The sequence below is a fragment of the Sinocyclocheilus anshuiensis genome, unplaced genomic scaffold (genome assembly GCF_001515605.1).
Source record: "Sinocyclocheilus anshuiensis isolate Anshui unplaced genomic scaffold, SAMN03320099.WGS_v1.1 scaffold346, whole genome shotgun sequence".
Lineage (NCBI taxonomy): Eukaryota > Metazoa > Chordata > Actinopteri > Cypriniformes > Cyprinidae > Sinocyclocheilus > Sinocyclocheilus anshuiensis.
The window spans coordinates 773,811-794,238 of record NW_015546048.1 but is presented as its reverse complement, the minus strand read 5'-3'; the positions used below and the strand labels follow the sequence as shown (position 1 = coordinate 794,238).

The 20,428-nt window shown below is 39.7% G+C and overlaps 1 protein-coding gene across 1 annotated transcript in view; it reads right to left on the bottom strand.

The window, feature by feature from the left end:
• Nucleotides 1–20,428, bottom strand: part of snd1 (staphylococcal nuclease and tudor domain containing 1) — a 187,280-nt gene that overhangs the window by 52,727 nt on the left and 114,125 nt on the right. Inside the window, 1 exon segment of the mRNA XM_016500237.1 lies at nt 15,764–15,952. Coding sequence (XP_016355723.1) covers nt 15,764–15,952 — 189 coding nt within the window.

The following is a 20,428-nucleotide window of genomic DNA, read 5'->3' as shown; positions in this document are numbered from 1 at the left end:
AAGACTGCAAAAAGATGACAATGTTGTTAAAGAAAATATGACGTACGCAAAAAGCATAGTCACCAGAATAATCTGGTTAATTAAACACCAATAAGCTGACTTAAAGTTGAAAGGGTTTTGAAAGGGTTTCAGCACACTGAATTGCACCTGTAAATTCATCCTCCTTCAAAATTGGGATGTAATTGTAGTAGCAACAGGACATTTTTTCATATTGTGATGCATATTTGAGTATAATGGATTCATGAAAAGACGAAAATACAGGATGGGACTTGGTTCTATTCATCAGTTGTTTAAATTGAAGGCAGATCTGAATGCAAGTTTGCAGTCGATAGTAAGAGGCGGGTTTAAGCAGACTAAATGATTGGAGCATACGTAATGTGTAAAGTATATCGTTTCACTGGAAGATTGAGTTTACGAGGTCAAAATAAATAAAATAAATGAAACATGCATGGATGAATTGTTCACAATATAATCAAAAACATTCATTAGAAAAGAGATAAGGTGAATTACCATTTCATGCCAACTTTAAAGCACCAGCAAGTGTATTAAAGCTACAATACAGCTGTTTAACAACTATTCTGCCTGTACTTAGATGCAACATTTTTTTTTTCCAATGCAAGGAAAATGTATTCAAAGAATCGAATGCACTGGAGAAGTTCTAATATTCCATTCTGAACAAACCTCCTGATGTTTGTACAAAGCTGAGGAAAATAAAAAATAAAAGCCCTCTAAATCAGTATTCATTTGCCGTAAAGACTAGAAGCAGAGCTATTTAAAGCAGCTTATTTCCAGCTATCCTGCCTACCTGCTGTCTGCCCACACTTCACCGCATGAAACAACCACATGCGACATATGTTTTAATCAGACTCATGTCATGACAGAGGGCTTCCGGGAAGGACGTGAAATTCAAGTGAAGTCTACTTCACACAAATCCATTTATCAAATAAACTGATAATTGCGTAATGCGTTTCTTTCTGCAAAGGAATCAGCACACACAAACGTGTGCATATTAAAAGCAAAATAATCAAGTTTATTTAACCCAACATGTCTTGATGCCGGGTTGTCATGGCTACTTTTTATCTCTTGAAAAGCAGCCTCTTCGTTTTCTCAGATCGAATATTCCACCTCTCGCAGCTTTGCTCATCGACTCGCTTGCATCTGACAAACATGGGAGTTTAGCGGTCTTTACACACAGAGATGCTGATAAGCCAGATAATAAAAAAGGAGGAAAGATGACAAAGAGAGTAAAATTGGACTGACATTGACAGCCGCTCTTCAGGGGGACACATACATCCTGAAGGAGGCCTGGTAGCCCACTAAAACCAGTCACATCCCACACACATACACACACACACACACACACACACTCAAACAACATGGCTGGCTGCAAGCCCATGGTACAAATGAGAGAGAGAGAGAGAGAGAGGGAGGAAATACTGAGAAAAGGGAGCTGCATGCTGGGAGAGAGAAAGAGAAGCGCATGAGAGAAAGATGAAAAGAGGAAGTGAAGCCTGAGTATGTGTTTACATAACAGTGTGACTCCTTCAGGGTAGACAAAATGCCTGTCTGTTTGAGTAAAGAGAAAGTAATCACTCTAGAACTCTGCATTCAAAAGAAAAAGTGCACGTTAAAGAAAGAGTTCAACCAAAAATGAAAATTGGTATCATTTATTTACCTGCATGTCATACCAAACCTGTATAACTTACTTTATTGCAAGGATCACAAAAGTTGATATTTTGAAGAATTATTCAGGCTTCAAGTGCTTTTAAGCACCTTAAAAGTATCACAGAAGTGGCCCATATAACTCATGCACGATATTTTAAGTCTTCTGAAGTTGCCCAACGGATTTGTGCAAGAAAAGTAGCAAAATTAAGCCGTTATTCATTGAAAAACTTCACATGGTTTTGCTTGAACCAACTGATTCTGAACTCATGACTAAAAAAAAAAAACCTGATTCAATCATGAATCAGACATTGCTACTGCATAAACATGCCAAGGAAATCTAAAGTGATGTCAAGACTTAAACGTAAAATGTTAAACTCACAAAGTTATCATATGACATATGTTGTGTCCTCATTGAGGCATTTGTTGTAACTGCACAGAAAAGAGAGTTCAACCTTCAAAAATTAATTTTGTGTTCCACAGAAGGAAACATGGGTTTGAAACAACTGGAGGGTGAATGAATCATGTCAGCATTTTTCAGCATTGGGTGAACTATGCCTTTAAAACATTCAAATGGTGAGCCATCACTCCGACTCTGATTTACTGAAAACAGGAAGTTGTCAGGTGAATCTGACACCATAATTTGATTCAGATTCATTCTGATCGATTCTTGATTGAGCTTCCTGTGTGAGAGTGGAGTGCAGTCCTGGCCATGTGCTGCCGTGTTTAATAGAATCGCAGAAGCCGACAGGCTCTGAGCCACTTCCTTTCACTCTCTGCCCCAACAAACACTGACAGCACATGAAAAAGAGCCCATTTGCTTTCCTGTTGAAGAAATGGCTCCTTCTGTCAATGAGCCTGTGGCGTTCTGTAACCACAACCCAAAATGGCTTTGTGCACAGGCCGGCACGGTCAGATTTATGACTGGATGTTAAACCCACAGGTCCACGGGGGTCAGGAGGGGTCGTCATGAGAGACTGATGGTCTGGGACAATGGAGGGGAGCTGTGTCTGATTGATGCTGAGGGGTCTTAACGTAAGGGCCCACTACAACTCTTCAGGCGATGGGATGTCAAAGAACGAACAGAAACACATGCATGAAAGCACCCGAGTGAACAAGTACACAAACAAACACAAATAATACAACCGCCACACTTGCCTGCATTCAATGATAGATATAATAGTGAAGCCTTGAGGGAATCACATCAAAAACATATAAAATGACAAAAAGATGGGGAGAAAAAAAAAAACACAATTTGATTAAAATATTCTTTCAGATTCAAGTTAAGCTCTATGGACAGCATGTGACATGCTGTTGATTAATATTGACTTTGTAGTTCATAAAATCAAATAAAAATCACTATACTAATATCCCTCCATCGAACTTGTACTGTTCTGGACAATGTTTGAAAACTTGTATTGCTAGCACTTGCATTATTGCCTCCTTATGATATATCTCTTGTATTCCTCATTTGTAAGGTGTTTAGGATAAAAGCGAATGTTAAATATGCAAAATATTTATTAGCATATGCTAATAAATGTAAATTATTATCATTTGTTAAACAAATTGCTACCATTTTACCGTAAGGGTTGTGAGACAAAGTAACTTTTTCATGCGTTACATTCTTTATTAAAATAAAATACAATAATTTTAATAAAAAAAACATTAAAATACAAGTGCATCTCAATAAATTAGAATGTCGTGGAAAAGTTCATTTATTTCAGTAATTCAACTCAAATTGTGAAACTCGTGTATTAAATAAATTCAATGCACACAGACTGAAGTAGTTTAAGTCTTTGGTTCTTTTAATTGTGATGATTTTGGCTCACATTTAACAAAAACCCACCAATTCACTATCTCAACAAATTAGAATATGGTGACATGCCAGTCAGCTAATCAACTCAAAACACCTGCAAAGGTTTCCTGAGCCTTCAAAATGGTCTCTCAGTTTGGTTCACTAGGCTACACAATCATGGGGAAGACTGCTGATCTGACAGTTGTCCAGAAGACAATCATTGACACCCTTCACAAGGAGGGCAAGCCACAAACATTCATTGCCAAAGAAGCTGGCTGTTCACAGAGTGCTGTATCCAAGCATGTTAACAGAAAGTTGAGTGGAAGGAAAAAGTGTGGAAGAAAAAGATGCACAACCAACCGAGAGAACCAGAACCAAAGACTTAAACTACTTCAGTCTGTGTGCATTGAATTTATTTAATACACGAGTTTCACAATTTGAGTTGAATTACTGAAATAAATAAACTTTTCCACGACATTCTAATTTATTGAGATGCACCTGTATATGCTGTTATTATGTAATGTTTATTATATAATTTGGACAAATTATAAGGGATTTTGGAAATCTGTAGGCAACAGTTTAAACACAAAATGTTAAAGTCTTTTGAACTTACAAAACTTTTTATATTCAGTGTGTTAACTATTGTGGAGCAATGCCTGGCTTCAGAAACTCTGTTTGCAAGTGTATTACTGCAATTTCTGCTTATTTTTACAACCCGAGGAAAAAGTCACAATTATTTTCCATAGTAAATCGACAGCATGTCACAGATGCTGTTGACAGCACTTAACTTGTATTGAACCCAGAACATTTCTGTAAAAATTCATCCATTACAAATCTATTACTAAATGCAGACTGAGATGATGGCAATTGAAGCCCCTGGAGTCGCAAAAAAAAAAAAAATTTTTCCTCACAACAGTCCACGCACAAGATGCTTGCAGCCATTTTGCTTACAAACTAAGCGCAGCAAATAAATCCGCAATCTGAATGAACAGAAGAGCAGCTTTGCAAGGAGAAAAAGCAGGGAACAAGAGTGTAAAAACAGAAGGGAGAGTGAATGGATGTATTTAGGAGGGAAATTTGCAGCAGATCTAAGAATAACCTCTTCCTGCACTGAAGACATCATTTTTTCCCCCAGAGCAGGTAATAAAGAAAATTGATGAGCCGTTAGCTGTAGCGTTAGCTGAATCCCCAACCCTAGAACTGCTGGCTTAAACCTGTCTACTGTTCTCTCTCAGGGGTTTGTGTGTGCATGACACAGAGAAAGAGCCACAGTGACCTGAGAAAGATAGAAACAGGTGGAAATAGCGAGAGAAAGCTGCTGAAAGCATGGGTTCTCTGAGGTGGTCTTATCTTGCCGTATAATGATGGGTTTTAGGCCCAGGAGGCTTCAGATGACTTTCTGGACAACGTTGTTGCGAGAAACTCAATACACTTGATCCAAATAAGACAAAAATCCTCTGAAAATTTGTCTTGGTTTAGAAGGTAGACTGTAGACGAGCTTAAATTGATTCAGGGAAGTTATCACATAAAAGACTCCACTGTAAAAAGCAGCTGTAACGCCGCTGGAGTCTGGTAATGGACCAGACGTGAGAAGGGTTGGAATGACACGATGATTCTGAAACAAAAAGGATGGCAGCAAACTCTGCCAGCAAGAAACAAATATTTAGCATTTATTAGCCAGGAATGAAGGGACGTCCCACCGCCAAAAAGCATCAAAAACACAGTCAGGAGCGTCTGCTCTCCGCAAATGTTAGTGGGCGCGCACAAAAGAAGGTCCACTCTTTTTAATTACTGTCAGGCGATTAGAGAGGACACCTGAAGCGACAGTCGAGTTGAGGGTTTCTAAGCGTTTTTGCGGTGGAGAGTTTGTACTCCCAAAAAGGAGCAAAAGTCAGCAGGCTAGAGGAAAATGCCATGCCTGTGTGTATACGTCTAACTCCACTTGGAAGGAGCAGAAATGCAATCTCATTCATCGCACAGATGCACGCACGCACACACGCACACACGCACACACGCACACAGAATGTGTGGATCTCAGAGCAAGTGACTTTTAGATCTAAATACTGCTGAATTTAAAGGACAAGTAGACAGTTTATGTATTCCTTTACTGTCATATCCCCAGGCTGCAGAGACAGAGGGACTCGATTTACTACAATATTAGAATATACTGTCACCAAGAGTGCAAATGAAAAGAATATTTTTGGAACCTTCAGGAAAAATAATTCAAAACAAATCAGAGGTAGAAATCAGGAATGGGGAACCTGGCTTACTACCTATTTTTCTATATCAATCCACCCACGCACCTATCCAATCATCCACCCATCCATCATCTTGTCCATCCATCAACACTTCACCTATTCATCTTATCTGTCCAACCATCTATCCATCCATCCATCCTTCCACCCACCTATCTGTCCATCCAACCATCCAGACACCGAATTTCCGTATTTAAATTAAAACTGAAAACATGAATGTGCATATAAGACTTATATTCGTACCATTGTTTAATGCAGCTCTACATACAAAAAACACATTTTGTGTCATACCTTGAATATTGTAAAAAAAAATATAGAGTATAGTCAATTATTTTTAGCACATTTTAATCTCTTTGCATACACGCGTATATATAACAAAAAGTATAAATCAATGACTCGCGCACAGGAATGTTTATTAACTAAATATGGTCTTTTATGATTTAACATTAGCTTTAAACCATCAGAAAAATCTGGCTCTGTCCACTGACTTCCAGTGTTTTGGATACATAGATTTGCCAACTGCAAGCAGACCTCTTCACTTCAAAGGCTTCTGACATTGCAGAACCCGACTGGAATCACAACTGCCATTAACTCAGGCAGAAAAATGGCCATTCTTGGTCTGCAGTCTCCCTCGAGGGGCAAATGTCCTTCAACCTTATACGCATAGGAAACCCCTCAAAAAAAAACAAAAAAAAACAAAACAACAACAGCCCGAGAGCCCTATATGCAGCGGTTGCAAACACAATCATTTGTTCTGTTCTCTGCCTGCGTATCCAAGCATGTGTTCATCTGCAGTAATGCAATTCACAATGTCATATTTAATTACAGTCTGAAAAGGCAAACACGCATACATCATGCTTCCCCCATGACAATGGGACTAGAGGAAGTGTTATGGCCTTCTTTCTGCACGGGTGAACCACAAGCCTGCCTAAGAGTGTCCATCAAGAGCCTAGAGGGATATCCCGTAAACGAGAGGAGGGGGGCTATGGAACGGCCAAGGACACACAGTCAGGGTGACATCTTGTGTTTGCACAAGCCTGTATATATGTGTGCCTATGAGCATTAGAAGTGCAGCGTGAGCTAGATGTCATCCTGCATGTATGCAGATGCCTGACAATCCGTCTCAATGTGGATGGATTTTTGTGTCTGTGCAGATTGAGTATTTACACGGCCGGTGTATCACTACATCCCGTCTGCCCATGTATGCACTCGCTGGCTCTCCTTCAAGCTGGCATTGAGGTTAAGTGTTCAAAGATCCTCACGCTTGCATGCCTGCAAGAGGAAGTGTGTGAGTAAATGTGTGTGCGGGTCAAGGTTTGCCTACAAAATGAGGACCAAATAAGGAAAACGGCTAAATGAAATATTAAAAATGCCTCAATGAAAATCTCCAAATGCAAAAAGGTTTATCTGAGGGTTACATTTAGGGTTACAAGATAGAAAATATCACTAGATATTTCTAGATATCTAGATATTAGATATCACTAGAATTTCAAAACAACGTAAATTATTTCCTTATGATTTTCTTTTTCTTTTATGATTTCTGCTGAGGCGAGTTGTAACAGACTGCTGAAATTGCACCCCGAAGATTTGTGAAAAACGTGAGTGTGTGGTTATAAAGAGCCATGGCTTGCCTTCAGGCCTGTTAAGAATTGCTTATGTGGTGGTGTGTATGTGAAGTGTGCGTGTGTGTTAGGAGTAGATGACCCAAGCCCATTTTCTATGCAGAAATGCGCATCTTAAATAATCCATGAGATGTATGGAATAGCCCTTCTCAGCTTTTGCCCTTTGTGTGATGAGAGATGATCTTTTTCTTGCCCTGTACTGTGGTAAGCAAGCAGAGAGCACCTAATGTCAACACACAAACACATATTCTAACACAAAACAAAACCGGTATTGGTGAACATATATCAAAACATACAGACGAATTTCCCAAGAGGGACGGCTTCTCTATAGGACACAATTCCCCATAGAATTTTGCACTTTTTTTTCTAGAGGCACTTAAGTTGGGTGCAATGGAACAACATATAAAACATTTTGAAAATTGCAGATTTTAGTGCAGGCGAAATTGGTTCTTGTTGTTAGCTTAGCGTAGCATGATTATAGACGATAAATTACAACTGATTAGCATTGGCCTCTGACAAAGTTCTGGCATTAGTAAATGTATTACTAACTAACTATTTAATTCATTAGTTATCATGGACCAACAGTAAACTCTTTTGGTCACACTTTAGTTTGGGGACCAATTCTTACTATTAAAGGGTTAGTTCACCCAAAAATGAAAATTCTGTCATTAATTACTCACCCTCGTTCTGTGTCAGCTGCGTCTCGCCGGATCGGTTTCCTACGTTGTTGTGATTTGATCTGAACGGAAACAGCGTATATATATATAGGCATTAATATATGCTTTATAAGTACCAATAAGCATCCAATATGCTAGTAATATGCATGCTAATAAGCAGCTAATTGTGAGAACTGGTCCCTAAAGTGTTACCACTCTTTTTTATTACAGCATTTAGTAATGCTAACTTATAAATATACTATTGTTGATTACCCATCCATGTTAATTCATAATACATTATAATGTCGATTTATACAACTTGAAATGTAAAAAACGTATTAGTACAAGTGAAAATTAGAATTAACATAGATTAACAAATGCTGTAACGGTACCTGTAGTCCATAAAACCTACTCATGAAATAATGTTATTAATTTTAACCGTATTGTAGCTTGTCTGTACATGCTGTTACTTAAATGTCATAATTAATCATCTCTTCACAATATGACTGCATGATCAAAAGTACCTCATGCAACTAACCAGAATAACCCACAATTTCTATTAACCAGCCACGACAGACTCCAGACATTTTTTTTTTTTTTAATTATTATTTTTATTGTTCAGGCTAAACACTGGCAATATTACTGCAGGCGCTGGTTGGGACTGTGTATCGTCGTTCTTTCACATACACGGGTCAGACAAGGAGAGTATTGATAGAAAAAGCACTCAACTCTAAATCACAATCAGTCTGGAACATATATTTGAGCAAAAATAAAGACATATGGCCTGGCAAGGAGAGTGTTATTACTAATATATATGAAGCCATTGCTAAGTGTCACCACAACGTTAATTAGCTTTCTTACTAAAAGTGCGAGGAGAATTAATTACTTTTTTGTAGGGTTTGTTGACACAGAAAGACCCAATTTGCTTTCCTGCCAGCCAAGAACACTTGGGTGCGTAAATACTCAAAATTTTGTTTTGCAATGGAAACCATTGCAGAGATCTTTATTAGCACATTTGCAGGAACACAGTCTACAGTTCTGCCAAACTATTTAGCACAACAAAACTTCTGTGCGTGGGTTTCTAAAAACGACAAAATACTCCATGCAAAAACATCCATGTTAAGCACGGGGGAGGTTCAGAAAGACAGCGAATACTGATAGGGGTTCGTGGATGGATTATGCTCATCTGTAACGTAGAGGTGACCTGAACGAACTCTTCGCGCTGCTCATAATCACTGCTTCTGCCAGGGGAGGCTCTCTCATTCCTATGTAGCAAGGAAGACTGCAATCGTTCATGAATTCAAGATGAGGAATAGGAACCACAGAAATGCCATGAGAGCGCAAAGAGCTTTTTCTTGTTTGTTCAAGATTCATGCTGCAAGGCGTTATGTTCTGATTTGGCATGGAGAGCACTTGAGTAAACTTTGCCACGGAGGAAACCTCGATAAAAAGAGAGCAGCAAGATTTAATCCAATGAATTCTTAAGATGGACATTAAATTACGATACGATAACGCTCACGCCAGGGAATTAACTGTGAGATTACCAAATGAGAAACAATAATTTTTAAAACTGACTGCTGTATACTGCTAACAAAATACTTCTGCTTTGTGACAAAAAAACAAAAAAAAACAAAACTAAAATCGTGCTTTAGTGTATTAGTGAGTGACCAAAAAGACAAAAAGGTTATGGTGAACCCTTTACAATAACAATGATAGTAACAAATTATTAAGATTATTAAGTATTAATCTCAGTATGAACACAATTAAATAAATTAATGTTAATAATATTAATATAAATTTTGATGTGTTTTTACTGTAGTCTAATGAAGTGTCAAAAGCAGAAAAAAAAGAATTGTATGTGAACATGAGTTTTGCATACTGTTATCAGACACAATAAACACATTTTTGTTATAAAAAAAAACAATATAGATTGAATCCCTACTTAAGATAACTAAAATAATCCCTATTTAAGATTAACCACTAAAAACAAACAAATACATTTAAAAAAATAAATACTTAAGATAATAGGCACTGTTAAATAACTCCATAAGTAATGTGCAGCCTGAAACCCCCTCAAATATGATTGGTTCAGGAGTCTGTGTATGCATGCTGATGTGTTCACAGCCAATGTTTTACATCAGAGACATCAGTCCTGCCAGGTTTGTTGTCTCTCTTTAGCTGGCCAAGTCCCTGTTGTGTCGGAGCAGGCCTTAGCGCAAGCCTCCGGGGAGAGTTGCTGTGTCTAATTGGATAGCTCTTACTGTGATTCACCACAGTGCTCTGGTAGCTCCTGTCTGACACAGCCTGCCCTCCATTTGTTAAATTAGAAGGCAATGATGACAGTGGTGAGAGGAGTGAGGAACAGAATGGAAATACATATATAAGGGCCTTTCGCACCGCGGGAACCTTTTCATAGTACCAGAACTAATTGTGGAACTACCCACTTTTTGGCGTTTTCGCACCGCCCCAGTTGTCGTTGGAGATTCGTAGTCCTCCTTTCCGCTCTTTCAATCGCTTTACGTATACGTCGACTTTCCATGTCCATTATTGTGAAACCCGCGAGACACAACAAAAACACAGCTCCGATTTTGCGCACAAATGACGACACTGTCGACCGGCTTACGTCACTTCTTAGTACACACTCGGTGCGAATGCAACCGTTTAAACGGTACTGGGAAATAGTTCACGCAAAATCGTCCCAGTACTTTAGTACTGTACATTTAGTTCTGGAACTAAAGCAGTGCGAAAGGCCCTATAATCACACACTTCCCTTTTAGTGCCATTTCTACACAGCACTTAATGCAGTTTACAGCAACTCAAGGCACAAGCATGATGAAATAGAGAGAGAAAGAGATGCCACTCTAAATAACCTGCCTTAAGTCAAGACCCCATTTACTTGATTAATACATGTTTCCTGGTCTTATTGTGAAAGATTTATAAGCTCATGTTATTTATTAAAGAAGAAAAAAAAAAAAACAACATGTAAAACTTTTACACACACAAGCTTGTTTTCCCATGAGGACCTTAAGTTAGGTCTCAACGGTCCCAATGAGTTGGGTGTGTATTCCGGTTTAAGTCCCCACTGGGATAGAAAAACGTACACACACACACGTTGTGTTTCCATGTTTTATGGGGACATTCCATAGGCGTAATGGTTTTTATACTGTACAAACTATATGTGCTATTGCCCTACACCAACCGTACCCCTAAACCTACCCCTCACAGGAAACTTTGTGCATTTTTACTTTCTCAAAAAAACGCATTCTGTATGATTTATAAGCTTGTTTCCTCATGGGGACCTCAAAAATGTCCCCACAAGGTCAAAATTTACTAGTATTACTATCCTTGTGGGGACATTTGGTCCCCATAACGTGATAAATACCAGGTACACACACACACACACACACACACACACAAAGTGAGGAAATCACCTCTGATAAAGTACTTTAAGATGACTGACTGAATAAAATCTGATCGAGTTTGGGAAAAACTCAAATTCAAATCTGCGAACCCAACACCTGAAAACTCCAGAATAGCATTTACTTTCTCAAGCACTCAGATAACCTCATCTGTGGCATGTATGTAATTATCTTGTCGAGTTTTATAATATTGCCATGGAAACAGCCACTGCTTCACTGATTCTGGAGCTGAAAAAAGAGAGCATGATATAAAAAGCGTTAAAACTTTTAGGCCACTTTGTTGTGAATAACAGAGAAATTATGATATATTTGTGTGTTCAAGCAAGTCAGTTTTCAGGATGAAATCACTTCCATCAGAGGAAATTAAAAGACGGCCTTTAATTAAAATGCATTGTTCAACATGAACAAAATATAACTCTTAAAGAATGATAGCGCGCACTGCGCTTTCATCTCCAAGTTAAATATTAATGTAGTAATGCAAGTCTGAAAACTTGGGTTCCATTAGACTGACCTGAGCCTCCCACTGCCTTCATTCATCCTTGGCTCGCTCCAGATTAGCCAGAGGTAAAAAGTGCCAACTCACAGAAGCTTCCACTAAAGCACAATGGATTTCTCACTAACTCGGAGAAGTACAACGTCAATTAAAAAAAAAAACTGGTTAAATATTTCTAGGCACATTTGGGTTTCATTTGTATATTTTGATTGTCTTTGGCACTCAAGTGTCTCAAAGAAAATTGCACTGTGGTTCCGCTTCTCGCTAGCTAACTGGTACTCAAAGACATTCCTCTGAAATTTGGTGTAGCTGTCCACTGATGAGGCCCTTGTAAAAGATTCCTTCACAACAGGAGGGATTCAGGCAAATGAAGAGCAACAGAAATACTCTTTCAGAAACCACTGCAGACAAGGGGTCTAGCATTTGTCAGGTTAGCATTTTTCTTCTGTGATGCTCATTTAAATGCTGGTGTATTCTGCCCGAATCAGTTTTTACAAGAGTCCTATGAATTGCAAATATGTTATTTTACCAGAGTCTGATTGATTTGGAGGTAACTTAATAGTATAGAAAGAACTTATATTTATGTTCTCATCCTTTCTCCAGGTATTATAGACCTCAGATGCGGACGATATGTGGCGTTGAGCTGCATTCACCCACCATACAAATTTATCAATCTTAAATGTCACAAGCAGACGACTGCCCTTCTCAACCCCTGTGGAATCCTGTCACGGGTGTTGTAAAGCACATGAGAGCCTGGGGAGGCTATTAGAGCTGAAATCAACCCCCTGGTGATGGAATTATGCCCCAATAATACTAGAAAAGGCAGGAACAAGACGACAAACGAGTGACTGTGGAAGCGGCGGGACTGTTAAGAGGGGGAAAGGTGGACAAGCTCAGTGATGTTCTGAACAATGATGAGGATGATGATCTAAGGGAGGATAGTAATCAGTGGTTGGTTTGTCCCAGTTTTCTAGAATCATGGGGCAATCCACCAGAGCCTGGTTGAAGTAGACCAATCTTAGATATGAGATGACAGAAGGCCTTGTTTCTCAACAGAAAGCTGACTTCTTTTCAGATTTGCTTCCTCATAATTGGTAATTGTTATGAGTATTGTAATTACAAGTAGGCTCTTTTAATAGCTTGTGTTGTGAGATGTGAGAATGTGGGTTGGCTCGGTGCACACTGGGTCATAAACCGCTCTCTAATCAGCAGCCATAACTCTGTTGCCCGGCAACCAGAAGTGTTCTAACATCTCCATGCAGCAACTGTTTACATTTCAGAGCAGTGTTGGCGCTGATGGTACATGATATTGAGAGGAACTTTTAAATGCATTCCCTCAACCTATAGGGAAACTGCGACAAAATGAAAGTGAGCAAAGAAAGTGTGCAGGTGTTCATGGGACCTGTTTCTGCATGCGAGTAAACAAATACAATGCAAGATTTACCAAGACGTCTCTGCTCATCAACAATGAATTAATAGTAGGAAGAAATCAAGACCTAGTCTTGCATGGCGATACTTTCGATTATGATGTCTGGTCCATGCAACCGCACATTCGGGCTTTGAACAGCCCACTTAGATGCGGTAAAACTCATGGATCTTTCAGTGATCCGATACAAAACCCCAACAAAATTAATCAAAAACAATATAATATACTATAAGCCTAAAATTTTCAATTGCTGATAATACAAAAACTCTAAGTTCTTAAAATGAAACCTCAAGCTCCTCTTTATTAAAATCACCTGGTCTCCCTTGGTAAAACTCAGTTTTACAGCCACTGGACCACTATTCTAAAGTAATGGACCACTTTATTTCTTTCATTATAAAAGAACATTGAAAAGTGAGAAAACACACTTTTTAATGAAACTTAACCCAGTGCATTTCATTAGTGTAACTTTCTGAACTGGACACCTGACACCGCAAACATCTAACACTTCTCCATCCACCAACAAGGGAACTATAAACACGAGTAAAATAAACACTGCTCAATGCAAAAAAATATCAACATCTGGCTGTGGTGGAAACGAAGGCCATCAATAGAAAATAAATGCTGCCCTCAGCTTTCCTTTCCATCTTCCACTTGTCCTGAAGGGTTAATTATTTCCATTATCCAGAGTGGCCTGGAAAATTCAAGCATGGATTGGGACAGACCCGACAACCAGCATCTACAATCTTTGAGAACAATGCAGCTGTCCAATTCATGGGTGGCGACTTTTTTCTCTCCACAAACACATTCACATCAGGGTGGCCTTGAGCTGGTGGCCCCCTCCAGACAGCCACAGGGCCAGAGAGCAGAAGATTGGGGCACAACAAACCAAACTTGTCGTCTTTGATTCACTGTCAGCAAATCAGTGAGTCAATCCAACCCACTGGGAAAGCGACAGCACAGGAAATAAGGGTCAAACTGTGCTTTCCTCAAGGTGTCAGTGCAAAACATGCCATGCTTTGTTTACAGCAAGGTGACACTGAGGCAGAGAGGTGTGCAAGTGAGTGTGCATATGCGAGTGTCTGTGCGCATATCTAAGGGAGTGTAAAAAAGCAAGATTGACTTTTTAAGCCAGGCATAAGTTCAATCAGAAGGGAAGATCTATGGATGCACATTTCAGATTGGTTGCTATTTTCACGGGAGCTGGAAGCAGATAGCACTGCCTTTGAAAAAAAGATGCAGCTATATGTTTTGGAACTTTGTGCGATATTTTGTAGAGGTGAGAGATTGAGATGAGAGAGAGAGAGATGAAAAAAAAATGATGGATTTTTCAAGGAAGACAGAAACACGCTCTCTGCCGCCTTGGGCAGTAGATCATATTGTTATCAGCACGGGACCGTTCTCTCTCGCCAAATGAGGGATAGAGGACAGAAGAAACAGCTGGCAGGAGTGTTGTTTGTCCACCAGGACCGTTGCTTTCCATGGGCTGTTTCGGCCATAATGAAAATGAAGAGAGAGATTGAGATCAGGGACGAAGAGGGTTTCATCAATCACAGCTTAGTGGGGAGAAGAGAACAAAACTGATAGTGCCAAAGACATAGCCCTGTGGCACCCCCTGAGCTACACACTCATTCCTGTGCCTTCTCTCCAACTCCCACTGTTTTTGGAGGTCCGGTGAACATTTGTTCTGCCTGAACTAATGCAACATGACAACAGATTTGTGTATTCTCTTTGTTCACATATACACTGGATGACATGCTCTGGCCTCAGCACCAGGAGCTCAAAGCATGATGGACAGAAAAGAGACAATATTTATTAGCAGAGTGGGGCTGGAAGATATCTGGAATAATAAGTAATGAATCTCTTTGCTTGTCAGATGCGGGCAGGATATTTTAATTTCTGATCCTGAGTGAAGACTGAAGCTCTGTTCCAAAACCTAGTGGGCGGCCCAGATTTCTACTGTTTACACAAGCAGATACCCTTGAAAGGCAGCATCCTAAATTAATTGGAAACTTGTAAGGGACTGATTTGAAACAGGGCAGGAACCCAGTGTGCGACACAAATAGATTCTACAATTGATTCCAACAGGATCTGATGCTAGTGCGTTAAAAAAACACATAGCAACATAAATATTGGGTAACAGTCAATATTTAATTAGACTGAACATTATCAACATCTTTTAATATCTTATGAATAAAATATCTGTCTGGAGTGTTGCCAAAATGGCCACTGTGTGAACTGGCTTACCATAAAAGGGTTTTGGTGCTGCCTTAGATTTTGGCCAAAAGAAGGTATCTTAAAAGATAACGCTGCTGCCTACTGTGTTAGCCCAGGTTTTGTGCCAAAATAGAGCCAATGATGATTTAAAATGCTGCATAGTTGGTTTTGGAATAGAGCCTAAGTCTGCATGAGGCATGCTGGATTTCCACCAAACTCACCTTCTCTTTCCTCTGTCTAGCGGTTTCTTCAGCAGACAGCAGAGTCTTGTAGTAGGAGCTTCTCTCTGCAGTGAAGTGGACCTTCGACAGGGCGTTATCCACCAGAGCTACGGACAAATTCACACCCTCAATGTGAAGCCAGCCAATAAAGTTTCCTGCTTTATCCATGCTCTCCACCTCCACTTCCACCTAGGAGAAAGAGAGAGAGACGAGGCAAGAGTTAATGTACTGTATATCTGGGATTAGCTGAGATTCCATTACTGTGGCTTTGTCTTAAATAGACAGATCACTGGAGGAGGCTGAGCTATCTATTGATTGTCCAGACGGCTCGTTCTTCAGGCAATTCGGGGGGCCTTCAACATACCCCCACTCATCTCATACACACACACTTCCTGTCACTGACATCACTGCTAGGCACGTCTTTCTCGCACAATTAAACGTGAGGTCAAGATTCAGCCTGGCGCTAACTTTAGCCTGACATTCTCAATTAAAGCGGTGACACCAGGGAACACGCACCACTAATATATTACATTTGTCTCCGAGCACTGAGGCTGTTTATTGGCCAGTGATCAAAGACGGCAGGCAAGGACAAAAAGAGTGCATTTCAAAGAAAGACAGGATGACAGAGAGAAAGAAAAGGGGGGGGGGGGAAAAAGTGAGTCACTTTAAACATTAACCCATTACTAATGGAAAATAAGGTAGGATGAATTATCTAACTGCTTCTTAACACGCAAAACAGAGAAGGGAAATTACACGCTGTATGACGCATCAAGGTTTTAGAGAAGTCTTTGAACAACAGAAAATCTAAAAGCTCTAATCAAAGCAATCTAATGACAATGTCTTATTAATTAAGATGATTATAGGGAACTCAAATGCTTAAACTTGATTTTTACATTTTCTGAAGAAAATTATGCTAGGGTCTTGTGAGTGGTTGCCAATGAGTTGCAATGCAGTTGCTGATGTATTCAGAATGCTTTCTTTAGAATAACTATTCAATTGTTGCCAAGTGTCGCTTGGTGGTTGCTAGGGTGTCTGATTTTTTTTTTGTGTGTGTGTGTGTGTATATGCAATTGTTATGGTGTTTGTGGTGTTTTCTTTGTGTTGCCATGCCATTGCTATGGTATTTTGAGTGGTTTCTAAGCATTGCTAGGAGTAAGTTGCTATGTAAGATGCTATTTCTGTGATATCCTGATCCTTAGATATGGTTCAGGTTCTTCAGTGTAAGCCTATGGGATTTTTCACCATTTTATCGCCCAATCCAATCGCATACATCTCATCAAGCATCACAAATTGAAGTATCCTTCATGTCTGTAGCACAAACTTTTCGGGTGACTTGATGCACCAAATCTGAATACTAAAAGTTACAGGCTGCCTTAGCAAGCACCACTTAGAACTTGCTCCATCAAATCATCTGTCTTAACAATCAGATCTATCAGCAAAGCAACATCCACACTGTGCAAGTGAAATGGGTTTGTGAAAAACAGCAGGTGTTGTGAAAAGACACTCCAAGAGTCGAACGATTAAGAGTGCGGTTGTTCAGCCAGGAAGCCCCTTGGGAAATCTGCTGGGAATTACTTTGGAGGCAGAGGCTGCATACGCAGGGAGAGTAAAAGCTTTTTAATGAGGGCATAATCGGCACTTTGATTAAACACAAGAATGACAACCAACCTCACATTATGGGGACAAACAACTACCCTCCCACTCCGGCCCCGCTTGGCGGCAAACTAATGCTCTACACGCAGAAGGTAATGGCTCCGGCCGGGTTCACTCTCAGAATGTTCCGTTAATCTGGGTTGGCCTTAGCCAGAGGGCTAAATGTATTAGGTCTCGCACAACCAGCTTTATGCACCCCATGTACTTTGCTGTTGGAACACAGGGCAAAGAGTTCATCAAAGTGAACCAGTCTACTAAACAGGTTTTCATTAGTAATAATCTGATGTCAAACCAGAATTTTGTTTAATTAAATGATGCTAGTTTGATGTGGCTGCCAGGGTGTTGCTCAGCAGTTGCTAGGGTGCTCGGGGTGGTTTTAGCTTGTTTGCGAGGTTAAGAACATGTGTTTTTGGTGGCTGCTAAGTGGATGTTTAATGTCATTGGTATTTAACGGTGGGTGCTTTTGACAGCATGTCCATAATGTACATGCTTTACCTCCTATTTCAGACACTAAATTTTATATACAGTTTCGCAGAAGGTGAGTGTCTCAGATACAGATCATAGACTGGGTGGCTTCTCTGCTAGCCTCCTTCATTATATAATCAAGTCTTTGAGAAAGAAAACACTTACATCTAATGTCAGACGAGGGAGTTTTAGATATGCTTTGGCAGCAGATCCTGCAAGATAGTCTACAACTGTCTTTAGTGCATCTTTTCACCTGTCCACCAGCATCTAATGCATCCCTTGCCACTCAACACATCATATGATGCATTATTAGACTTCCTTCCTGACAATGCTCAGAGGCTGAAGCACTGATACTCATGATGTATTTTTTACAACGTAAAAAATGATTTCAGAAAACCATAGATAAATTCAGGGGATGTAAACATTTTTCAATAAATAAACATGTCAAACACTTACTATAATAGATTACACTAAATACATTTGTTCCAAAAGTATTATATATTGTTTCACTTAGCTGGAGCCTTTTGTGATCTTTACAAGCTGGAAGTTTGTAAAAAGAAACAAAACAGTTGTGATAAATTTCAGCGTTGGCTACTGCTGTGTGTTGTTTTTACCCAATTTAATTAAAATTAGGTAATATTTAATAGCATTTATACAAACGTTGCAATTCTGCTACGAACGTTGCAATTCTGGGTCTCTGAGGCATAAGGTTGTTTGTGAGGGAGAGAGATTGAATTAGAGAGAAAAGCATATGGTCTTTATCTTGGCAAATAGATTTAAAATCTCCTGCTTATCCAAATACAAGGTCAAACTCAATGCACTCGCCTGCAATTCGGAGAAACGTTTCATGTAAGCCTTAATAAAGCAATATACAATTACATGAATTTAATCTCAATGACCCCAAATCTCGAAGATTAATACCTTTGCAGTATTCTTTCCTGGCACAACACCATGACTCATACACAAAGACAACATGGATAAACAGAGAATACATCAGTGTGATTAGGGAGCAGCAGAAAAGCTTTCCACACAGATCATGTAAGATATATCACAGACAGTATCCAAACACATCTACTGATGGCTCGAGACTTCGCTCATCCATTGCAGCACATTACCACGTCTGCAGTACTAATTTACCATCGCAAAGTAATGCTGAAGTCCGCCATGCTGAGAGATTGGATGGTTAGTGTGATGTTTGTCATAATTGGCAAGGGATGATAAACCCCACTTGTGTACTCTTAGCAAGCGCAACTATGTGCATTTGGTTACGAGGAATATGGCTGCAGTGGGTCACCAATAAGTAGCACTGGTGCTGGTCATTTAAATGTTTTAAACTAATAAAAAAGCAATTTGTTCACTATTTGACAAAAACCACACCTCCAAACGTGAGCTACAAAAGTCATGCCGGCCCACATAGGCGATAGACGTGACGAGCAGTAATTTTGCAGTATACAATAGTCAAGATGGATATGCTTGCCGCTATTTGCTAAAAATATGTATTTTAGTGTGAAAATGTGAAAAACACATTTTTTCCTCAGCAAAATCAATAATGGACCCTGGAGTAAAACTGGGTGTGTGACAGACTGTAGGTGGACATCTGGGCCACGTGTTTTGCTGCGTGCCCACACTGATCGACACATTGAACATCTCACCACCACATAGACGCTCATCCCACACAGAAACAGGAAAACACACCAGCACGGTAAGGGCAGGCAGAGTCTCAGATAGCCGGGCCCAGATGGCTCCCAGCGGAGGTTTCCAGAGCCACTATGGCTCCCTGTGGATGGAGTGTTTGAGCCAACATGGCTCCTGCTGGATCACAAATGGCTTCTGCAAGTGTGAAAAATGCTGCACAGTGGAGAAGCATTAAAACAGAGAGAGACTGATTTCCAGTGCAGCACGCTTTTATAGGAAAAAATGGGCCCTGCCCACTTCAATTGGGTCACGGTGAAGGATGATATTAACTTTAAGAGCTGATGGTCACAAGAAAGGATGACAACCACAACAGACAGATACATTTGCATTCATTTAAAGCTTCAACCTAGTTAACCTTGCCTGAGAGCATCCCTACCAATGATATACAGATTCCCCAAACAGTAAACACTCCCAGAATAATATACACACTCTCAGGACCCTTCACACTTCCTTCTCTTGCTTTTAATCACTGGAAAGCCCTTCACCGACTTTAAATCGTATTTTATGGCATAGACCAATTACTGAGAGCATCTCTCTAGCTCTGTAACTCAAAGCACAACATGTTGGTGAAGTACAGGAAGGATAACCTGACATGACTGTGTTACTTTTGAAAACTGATGACATACAGGATAATTTGTGACATTAATTCGCATATGTAAGCATTATACATTCACTATATATATTTGTTTTAATTAAAAAAAATAACCCTTCTATGAAGAAAGTGTCCTGCTATGGAGATGCTTTAATATTGTAAGTGATGGAAGAGATTTGACACTAGTGCTGGGCAAAAAGGGTAGACATTTGCCAAGTGGTATAAGTCTGAGGACAAGATTGAGACAAGTGTCAATAAAT